This window comes from Pipra filicauda, unplaced genomic scaffold (genome assembly GCF_003945595.2).
Source record: "Pipra filicauda isolate LSUMZ 115617 unplaced genomic scaffold, ASM394559v2 scaffold1463_size24341_pilon, whole genome shotgun sequence".
NCBI classification, from domain to species: domain Eukaryota; kingdom Metazoa; phylum Chordata; class Aves; order Passeriformes; family Pipridae; genus Pipra; species Pipra filicauda.
In genome coordinates, this window is record NW_024103944.1 from 1 (window position 1) to 10,014 (window position 10,014).

The following is a 10,014-nucleotide window of genomic DNA, read 5'->3' on the forward strand; positions in this document are numbered from 1 at the left end:
TTTCCTTCCAGGTGAAGTTTTTTTTGGGGGGGGGGGGGAGGAAAAGGAAGGGAGGGAAGATTTTGGGATGAAAAGAGGGAAATGGAGCAGGAAATTCCCCACAAATCCCCCCTTCCCTGGTTTTTCCTTCCCCTCCCCCTCCCGACATTAAATTTCCCTGGAAAAGTTGGAATCGTTTTTTGGGGGGATTTTTGAAGGATTTGGAGGAGTTTTGGGGGGGGTTGGAGGGAAAGGGGAGGTTGAGCCCTTCTCAGGGGGTCTTAATTAATGGGGACTCTTAATTAGAGTTAATGAGGGGCCCTTTGTTAATTAATGAAAGGGCCCTTAAATTAGTGTTAATGGGAGGCCCTTTGTTAATTAATGGGGACCCTTAATTAGTGTTAATAGGGGCCCTCCATTAATTAATGGGGGGCTTTAATTAGTATTAATGGGGGGACCCTCATTAATTAATTAACTGGAATGCCTTTGTTAATTAATGGGGACCTTTAATTAGTGTTAATAAGGGCCCTTCATTAATTAGTGGGGAGCTTTCATTAGTGTTAATAAGGGACCTTTCATTAATGGGGCTCTTCATTAATTAAGGTCCTTTGTTAGTGTTAATGAGGGGCCCTTCAGTAATTAATGGGGTCGGTTAATTAGGAACCCCATTAACTAATGGGGGGGTCTTCATTAACATTAATTAGGGGCCCTTCATTAGTAGTTCATTAGCATTAATGGAGTCCCCTAATGGGGTTCCATCATTAGAAAGGGGCCCCTAATTAGTGTTAATGAGGGACTGCTCGTTAACTGGGGCTCTTCATTAATGGGGGTCCCTTCATTAATTAATGGCCTTTCATTAACGGGGGCTCTTAATTAATGGAGCTCTTCATTAATGGGGGCCTTCATTAATGGGACCATTAATTAATAGGACCCTTTCATTAATTGGGGTTCTTAATTAACAAAGCTCTTCATTAATTGGGGCCCCTCATTAATGGGACTCTTCTTTAACGGGACCTTTTGGGATTTTCCTGCTTTAATTTGGGGGATTTTTGGGGCATTTTGGGAGGGATTTGGGGGTTTTTTTGAATTTTGGGGGTTTTTGGGGAATTTGGGGGAGTTTTGGGGGGTTATTTTTGGGAATGTTGGGAGGGGTTTGGGCTCTTTTGGGGGAGCTTTTTGAGGGGAATATTGGGGGGATTGGGGGTTATTTTTTTGTGGGAAAGTGGCTTTTTGGGGAATTTTCGGTGGGTTTTTGGGGTTTGTTTTTTGGAGGAATCGGAATTTTTGGGGGGAGTTTGAGGCTCGTTTTGAGGGAGTTTGGGACTTTTTGGGGCAGATATTTCGGGCTTTGGGTTTTTTTGGGAGGGGAGTTTCAGCTATTTGATTTTTGGGGGATGGTTATTTGGGGTTTTTTCCCCCTTTGGGGATTTTGTTTTTTCTTCGTCGTCATTTTTGTTTCTTTTGTGGTGTGGGTTGTTGGTCGGGTGTGTGGGTTGTTCGGTTGCGGGGGAATTTTTGGAGTGGTTGGGGGCCCTCCCCCTCCTCTCCCACCCCCCTCTTTTTCCAACCCCCCAATGCGAGAAACCCCCCCCTAAAATCCCCCAAATTCGGGGGGTTTTGGTCGGGGGAGAAGAGGGAGGGGGGAGGGGGCGGCGCCGCCACAGCTTTTGGAGCTTTTTCGGGTCCTTTTTAAATAAAACAAAAACGACCAAAAAAAAAAAAAAAAAAAAGAGAGAAGGGAAAAAAAAAGCAAAAAAAGCGACACAAAAACAAATCTCCATGTTTTTCGGGGGTGGGGATAAATCGCAGGATCCCCCCCCCCCCAAAATTCCCCCCTAACCCCCCCCCCAGGTCCTCCCTCCCGGGCCGTTTTTCAGCACATTTCTCCTCTTTTTGGTGGTGTTTCTTCAGTTTTTTTGGGGCAAGAATGACTAAAAAAAGCCCTTTTTGACGCCGCTCCCCCGTGGGGGGAGGGGGGGCCCCGCGGCCTCTCCCCCCCCCGGCTCATCCGTGTCCGTTGTAGTTGCGGCCGCTGGGGGTGGGGGGTGACCTTAAACCTGCCCCTCAAATCTGCCCCTCAAACCTGCCCCCCCTGAGCCTGACCTGCCCCCTGTGCCCCCCCCGCCCCGCCCCCGCCCGGACGTGTAGGCGGTTTTGTCCGTTTTTAGAATAAATAACCATTCGCCTGAGTCCAGGTGAGGCTCGGTCTGTGTGTTCTGGGGGCTTAAACCCGGATTAGGGGCTGGCTGTGGGGCTTAAAGTGGCTCCTGGGGCTGGGTTACGCGCGTGTAAACCCAGGTTTCGGGGGTTAAAGCTGGTACTGGGACCGGTTGGGGGGCTTAAACCCAGGTTTGGGGCTGGTTCGAGGGGCTTAAACCTGGTTATGTGACTTAAACTGGGTTCTGGAGCTGGTTCTAGGACATAAACTTGGGTCCAGGGCTGGTTTGAGGGGCTTAAACCTGGGCTTGGGGTGGGGGTGGTTGGCCTGGTTTTAAGGATGTGGAGCTGGGCTTAATTGAGGGGCTTGGGCTGGGTTTGGAGGGGCTGGTTTCAGGGGCCTGGGCTTAGGCCTGGGCCTGGTTATGGAGCCTGGGCCCGGTTTAAGGGCTTGGCCTGACTGGTGGGCTGGAGCTGGGCTGGGACTGGGGGTCTTAGGCCTGGCTTAAGGAGTGGGGATCGCCCTGTTTGTGGGGTTCCAGGCCTGGACCTGGTTAGGGGAGGGAAAAACTGAGCCTACTTGAGGGGCCTGGGCCTGTTCGTGGAGCCTCAACCCGAATTAATTAACACAACAAAACAAGATAATCCAACATTTATTTAACTATATTAATTAAATTACTTTAATTAAAGTCTGCGCAGCCAGGGCCTGGTCGGAGCGCTGAGGCCTGGTCGCGGTTGCCATGACAACAAGGGGGGGTTTCCAGCGCCGCCATCTTGGATGCGGCATTTGCTGACATGGCGGCAACGGGAAACAGGGGGCGTGAAAGAGGAGAGAAGGTCGCCCCCCCACCCCGCTCTCCCCGCGTGTCGGGGGGTCCCGCGTGGGGGGGGCCGAACGTCACACCCGAGCCCCTCGTGGGCCTCCATCGCTCCCCTTTCCCCTCCCGCCGCCATTTTGGAGGCGGGCGCAGAGGCCCCTCCGCGCGCAGCCATTTTCGGTGATGGGAGGCGCCATCTTGGGGCCGCCGCTGTGCGCAGCGCGCATGCGCGGGGGTGTCATGGCAACGCCCGGCTGAGGCGGCTGCGGGCGCCGCCATGTTGGGTGTGGGCAGAGGAGCTTCTGGGGAGGCCGGGGGGGGTTTCACGGGGGCGGGGGAGGGCTGGGACGGGGGCCTGGGGGGATCTCATGGGGTTGAGGGGAGGGTCTGAGGGCTGGGGGGCTTTGAGGGGGGGGGGGGTCCGAAGAGGTCCCGTGGGGCTGAGGGGGGTCCCATGGAAAGGGTGGAGACCCCAAGGGGCTCCTCAGCCCCCCCGGACCCTCCTCAGGGTGGAGGGGGTTCTTCTGCCTCTTCCTTGTTTCCTTCCTCTTTTTCTTCCTCTTCCTCCTTCCCATTTTTCTTCTTCTTCCTCCTTCCCCCTCCTCATTCCCTTGTTCTTCCTCTTCCTCTTTCCTTCTTCCTCTTCTTCCTCTTCCTCCTCCTTTCTCTTCCTCCTCCTTCTCCTTCTTCCTCTTCCTTTTCCTCCTTCCTCCAGCTCCTTCCTCCTTTCTCCTCCTCTTCTTCGCAATTTCTCTTCCTCCTTCCTCTTCCTCTTTTCTCCTCCTCCTCCCGTCTCCTTTTTTCTTCCTCTTCCTCCTTTCTTTCCTTTTCCTCTTCCTTTCCCCCCCTTTTCTTCCTCCCACCTTTCTCCTGCTTCCCCTTCCTTCTTCCTCCTCCCCCTCCTTTTCCCCCAGACCCCCCAGGTTTTGGGGTCCCCCCCTCCCCACACCCCCAATTCCTGCACCTTTGAGGGGTCTCACCCCCCCAAATTTAAGGGGGTCCCCCCTCAATCTCCCCCCCCCCCCCGTTTTACCCCATCCAGGCACAGCTGACGTGAGTTTGGGGGGTGTCCCAAATATTTTGGGGAGTTCCACCCCACTCCCCCCCCTTCCCCCAATTTGGGGCCCCCACAAAGGGGCGTGGCTTCGTCTGTGCCGCCAACGTGTTTATTGGGGGGGGGGACACAGCGGGGACCTCCCAAAATTGGGGGACCCCCCCTAATTTTACACCCCCCCCAGGGGTTGTAGGGGGGTCTGCGGAGCTGGAGGAGGGTCTGGGGCCATCCCCCAAAATTTAGGGAGGTCGGGGGAGGTGGGATGGGGGGTTTGGGGGGATTTAAGAGGCCCCTAGTTTGGAGGGGGGGGGGGGGCAGAACTGTGGGGCCGGGAGGGAATTTGGGGGGGTTTCCCCATTTTGGGGGGGAGATGTCTGAAGTGTGATGGGGGGGTCACGGGGTGTTTTTTGGGGGGCTGGGGGTGTCCCCACCTCTCCCCCCTCCCTCCCCAAAGCCGTGGGAACCTTCCCTGAGCCCACCATTGAAACCTTTGGGGGGGGAAACACCCCCAAAATCCCCCCACCCCCCCCCCCAAAGCCCCCCATTCCAGAGCTGTGCCCAACCCAGCCCTTCATTGGGACTCCTGGTGATTTGGGGGGGCCGGGGGGGGGTCCCCATTTTACATGTGTGGGGGTCCCTGACACGGCGCAGGGGGGTCCCCAAACCCCCTTTTCTCCCTCATTTTCAGAGTTAAAAAGCCCCCAAAGTGGGTGTGGGGGGGCTCTAAGTGCGTGGGGGGGGGTCCCAAATTTTTGTGGGGAGGTTCCAGATTTTGTTTTGGGGGGGGGGGGGGGGGGGGGGGTCCTAAAGGAGGGCACAGAAGAATTTCTTCTCCCGGAAGGGGTTCTCCGAGGTGGGCACGGGGGTCAGCAGGGGGTCCTCGCACGCGTGGGCCTCGCAGTAACTGAGCAGCTCCGCCGCCGCCTTGGACACCTTGGGGGGGGGATTCGGGGTCAGGGACCCCCAAATCCTCCTTCTCAACCCCTGAATCCACCCCCTGGACCCCCCCAGATCTTCCCTCAGCCCTATTCGAACCCCCAAATCCACCCCTTGAACCCCCCAAGCCCCCTTTTGATCCCCCAAATCCTCCCTCTGAAGCCCCGAATCCTCCCTTTGAACCTCCAAGTCCTCCCTTTGAACCCCCAAATCCACCCTCTGGACCCCCCCAAATCTTCCCTCAGCCCCATTTGAACCCCCAAATCCACCCCTCGAACCCCCAAATTGACCCTTTGAACCCCCAAATCCACCCCTTGAACCCCCGAACCCCCCTTTTGATCCCCCAAATCCTCCCTCTGAAGCCCCAAATCCTCCCTTTGAACCCCCAAATCCACCCTCTGGACCCCAAAATCTTCCCTCAGCCCCATTTGAAGCCCCAAATCCACCCCTCAAAACCACAAATCGACCCTTTGAACCCCCAAATCCACCTCTTAACACCCCAAATGCACCTTTTCATCCCCCAAATCCTCCCTGGGAACCCCCAATGCTCCCTCTGAACCCCCAAATTCACCCTCTGAACCCCCAAATCCTCCCTTTGCCCCCCTCCAAATCTCCTCTTATCCCCCCCCATCCCCCAATTTTCCCCCAATGCCCCCAAATCCCCTCCCAATCCCCCCAAATTTCCCCCAAATCCCCCCCAATTTACCTCAAATCCCCTCCCAACCCCCCCAAATTTCCCCCTAGCCCCCCCCCAAGTCCCCATTTGTCCCCTTCCCCACCCCCCGAAATCCCACCCCCCTCCCTCCCGTCCCCCTCGAGGTTCCCCCCCCATAAGGGGGGTCCCGGGGGGGGTCCCGGGGGTCCCCCCAGACCTTGACCCGACACAGGGAGGCCTCGATCTTGAGCTGCTCCACCATTTTCCGGGCCTGGCCCACGCTCAAGGTGCTGCTGGGGGGGGGCTCTCCCTTCATGGGGGGGCTGAGGGGGCACCCCGAGATGTGAGACCCCCCAAAATCCCCCGAACCCCCCGGGGGAGGGGGGGCTTTGGGGAGTGGGGGCACCCTGAGAGCGGGGAGACCCCCCAGGAGGCTTTAAAATGTGGGACCTCCCCCCCCTAAAATACCTTTGGGGGGATTGGGGGGGGCAAAAATGTGGGACCCCCCCCCAAAAAAGGGCTTTAGGGGGGCTGGGGGGGCATCCCGAGGTGTAGGACCCCCCCCAAAATACCCCAAACACTCCGGGGGAGGGGGAAATGGGGGGTGGGAAAGCTGCGACCCCTCCGAAAGGATTTTAGGGGGGTTTGGGGGGGGGGGCAAAAATGTGGGAGCCCCCCACCAAAATACCCCAAAAGGCCCCCCCCAAGTCCCCTCTCCCCAGTTTCTTCTCCCCAAATCCCCCCAATTCCCAGTTCTCTCCTCCCCCTCCAAGAATTCCCCCCCCTCCCCAAAATTGCCCTCCCCCATCCTGCCCCCCCAAAATTCCCCCCCAGGACCCCAATATCCCCCCCATCCCCCTTTACCCCCCAGTTTCCCCCCGCCCCAGAAGTCCCTTTTCCAAATTTCCTCCCCCCCCCCTTTTCCTGCCCCAAAGACCCCAACGGACCCTCCCCAAAATCCCCCCCCCCAAATTCCCCTCCCATCCTCTTCTCCATCATTTGCCCCCCCCCAAAAATTCCCCCCAAATTCCCGGTTTTCCGCTGCTCCCCCAACTCCCCTCCCCCATCCTGACCCCCCCTCCCCGAGACCCCCCAAAATCCCCCCCCGAAAAATCCCCCTCCCATCCCCTTCTCCATCTTCTGCCCCCCCAAATCCCCCCCGAATCCCCCTCCAACCCCCCAAATTCCCGAGTCTCCGCTGCTCCCCCAATCCCCCTCCCCCATCCTGCCCCCTCCACCTCGAGACCCCCCAAAATCCCCCCCCCAAGACCCCCAAAATCCCTCCCCCCCCACCTGGATCCGCAGCCTCTCTGTCCCGGCGCTGCTCGGAGGGGGCGGAACCACCTTTGGGGGGGGTCGGGAAGGGACGGGGGGCGATGGGGGGGGGAAGGGAGACGCCCCTGCCCCTCCCCCACCCCTCCCTTGCCCCTCCCCCTCCCGGGTTTGGGGGGTTCCCCCCCCTCAAATATCGGAGGATGCGGCAGAACGGAGGGGGAGGGGCGGGGTTATGGGGACCCTCCCCCCAATGGGCCTCATCCCCTGGACCCCCCTCAAATCCCCCTCGACCCCCCCCCAAATCTCCGTGGCCCCCCCAGGGACCTCCCAGCTCCCCCAAACCCCCCAAGGACCCCCCTAAATCCCCCCCAGGGACCCCCCACTCACAACCTGACCCCCCTCAAGACCCCTCGAAACCCCCCCTGGACCCTCCCAAGGGATCCCCCAATCCCCCCCCAACCCCTCTTGGACCCCCCCAAACCCACCTAAATCCCCCCGGGGACCCCCCCGGGACCCCCCGAAACCCATTCCAGGGACCCCCCCCAACCCCCTCTTGGACCCCTCTAAACCCCCCGAATCCCCCCAGAGACCCCCAAACCTTCTCTGATCCCCCCAAAACCCCCCAAGGACCCCCCAAACCCCCCACGGGACCCCCCCAATCCTCTCGTTGCCATGGAAACAGGGCGGGGCCCGGCGGGGCCGCAATGGGCGGGGCCCGAGGGCGGGGAAGGGGCGGTTCCGTGGGCGGGGCCTCACCAGGCGGGTCCGCATTGGGCGTGGCCAGGCGCCGGGCGTGGCTTGTTAGCGAGTAGGCGGGGCTTAGACCATATCGGGTGATTGAAGTGGGCGTGGCTTTTCCGAAGGGGCGTGACGAGCAGGCATGGGCGTGGCATATGGAGGGAGGGGCGGGGCCAAGCTCGGGACAGTCCAATGGAGTTGGGTGGTAGGCGGGGCCTGTACCCGGAAGGGGCGCGGCGAAGGGCGTGGCCAGGGCGTGGCGCGAAGCGGGAGGGCTCCGGCAACCGGTAACGGCGCGAGACCCCCCCCACCCCCCAAAAAAAACCCCCCAAAGCCCCCCGGGATCTCCCCCAAAACCTCCCTAAAAACAGCCCCAGAACCGCCCCGACCCCCCCGCCCAAAAAGCGCCAGGACCCGCCCCAGAACGGCCGCGTGAAACCACCTCAAACCCGCCCCAGAAACCGCCCCGGGACCCCCCTAAACCGCCCTAAAAACAGCCCCAAAACCGCCCCAGAACATCCCCAAAATCTCCCCCCAAAAATCCCCCCAAAAGCCGCCCCAACCTCCCCCCGAAAAACAGCCCCAAAATCCCCCCAACCCGCCCAGAAAATCGCTCCAACCCCCCCCCCCCCCCGAAAAAACCCGCCCCAACTCGCCCCAAAAGCGCCGAATCCCCCCAAGCCCTGGGACCCCCCCCGAGACTTCGGGACTCCCTGGGACCCCCAGATCTGAGGGGCTGGGGGTGTTTGGGGGTCCCCCACAGATTTTGGGGGGCTGGAGGGGTGATCTTTGGGAGTATCCCACAGATCTCGGGGGGCTCGAGAGGGGGATCTGGGGGTGCCCCATAGATTTTGGGGGTGCCCCATAGATTTTGGGGGTGCCCCACAGCTCTGGAGGGTTTCTGGGGGCCGAACCCATCTGTGGGTGGGGGGTCAACCCCTCCCTCACCCCCCCGCCCCTCCCCTCAACCCCTCCCCCCCTTTTCCAGCCCCCTCCAAATCTGGGAGCCCGAAAGGGGGATTTGAGGGAGCGCCCCATAGATTTTAGGGGTGCCCCGTGGATTTTTGGGGTGTCTCACAGCTCTGGGGGGTCGGAGGGGGTTTCTGGGGTTCCCAACCCGTCTGTGGGTGGGGGGTCAACCCCTCCTTCTCTCCCCCCGCCTCTCCCCCCCCCTCCCCCCCCCCCAACCCCTCCCTTCGTAACCTCTCCCCCTTTTTTCCCTTCCCCAGCCTTTCCATGGGGTTCTCCCCCGCTCCCGCCCTCCCGCCGCAGCCGAGGGGCTCGGGATGGCGCCGGGGGGCTCCGGGCTGGCCGTGTCCCCCCCCTTGCTGCAGTGGGGGGCTCAGGTGGGGCGGGGGGCGCGGCGGGCGCTGCTGCGGGGGGGGCTCCTGCTGTGCCTGGGGCTCCTCCTGCTCTGGGCCTCCATCTTCCTCTACGGCACCTTCTACTGGGCTTACCTGCCCATGGCCACCGTCGTGCGGCCCGTGCACCTGGGCTTCAGGTGGGCACGGGGGGGGCACGGGGCGCCGGGGGGGTCGGGGGGCACCGGGGGGTCCCGGGGGGTAAGGGGGGAGGGGGTTTGTGGGACCCCCCTCCCTCCCCTCGTGCTCCACGGTCACGGGTGGTACCTGGGTTCAGGTGGGGCTGGGGGCTTCAGGTGGGCATGGGGAGGCACGGGGGGGGCACGGGGGGGCACGGGGCGCCGGGGGGGTCGGAGGGCACCAGGGGGGGCTCAGGGGGTCAGAGGGGAGGGGGGATGTGGGACCACCTCCATGCCCGTGGGCACCATCATCGGCCTGGGTTCAGGTGGGTCTGGGGGGCACTGGGGAGTTCTGGGGGGGTCCCGGGAGTTTAGGAGGGTCTGGGGGGGTCATGGAGGTCTGGGGGGGTCCAGGGGGTTGGGGGGATGCAGGAGGGTTTGGGGGGGTCAGGGGTGAGGGGAGACAGCTGACCCCCCCATGCCAATGGGCACCGTCGTGTACCTGGTTCGGGGGGGGCTGGGAATATTTGGGGGGTTCGGGGGGGGTCTGTACCCTCCTTTAACACCCCCTGACCCCCCGATTTGGCCTCCCCAGGTCGGACTGTGACGTTGCCCCCCCCGAGCTCTGCTCCTTCCCCACGGCCAACGTGTCCCTGCTGGGGGAGCACCGTGAGAAGGTGGGGAGACCCCAGAAATCGGGGGGGGGGAGGAAATATAGGGTGCCCCCCAAAAATAGAGGTAAAAAATATGGGGGTGGGGCCCAAAAAAATTTGGGGGAGGATCACAAAATTGTGGTGTGGAAACATGGAGGAGAACTCAAAAATAGGGGGGGAAGCCCAGAATGGGGAAGGCGAAAAATATGTGGGGTTGGGGGGGGGCAAAATAGAGGGGAGACCCCAAAAATATTGGAGGGGAGGGGCAA

General features: G+C 60.9%; 2 protein-coding genes across 2 annotated transcripts in view; one reads left to right on the plus strand and one right to left on the minus strand.

Annotated features, from left to right (window-relative positions):
- Positions 1–4,795: 4,795 nt before the first annotated feature.
- On the minus strand, positions 4,796–7,038 carry GNG3 (G protein subunit gamma 3). The gene is made up of 3 exons (XM_027717106.2): positions 6,893–7,038; positions 5,817–5,922; positions 4,796–4,941 (listed from the first exon to the last, which is right to left on the minus strand). Exons 2-3 carry the CDS (start codon positions 5,913–5,915, stop codon positions 4,813–4,815), a joined length of 228 nt encoding a protein of 75 aa, XP_027572907.1. The 5' UTR covers positions 5,916–5,922; positions 6,893–7,038; the 3' UTR covers positions 4,796–4,812.
- Positions 7,039–7,807: 769 nt separating this feature from the next.
- BSCL2 (BSCL2 lipid droplet biogenesis associated, seipin) overlaps positions 7,808–10,014 on the plus strand; it is a 6,359-nt gene continuing 4,152 nt past the window's right edge. The window contains exons 1-3 of the mRNA XM_039378759.1: positions 7,808–7,899; positions 8,842–9,113; positions 9,688–9,769. Coding sequence (XP_039234693.1) covers positions 8,899–9,113; positions 9,688–9,769 — 297 coding nt within the window. The 5' untranslated portion in view covers positions 7,808–7,899; positions 8,842–8,898. The remainder of the gene's footprint in view (positions 7,900–8,841; positions 9,114–9,687; positions 9,770–10,014) is intronic.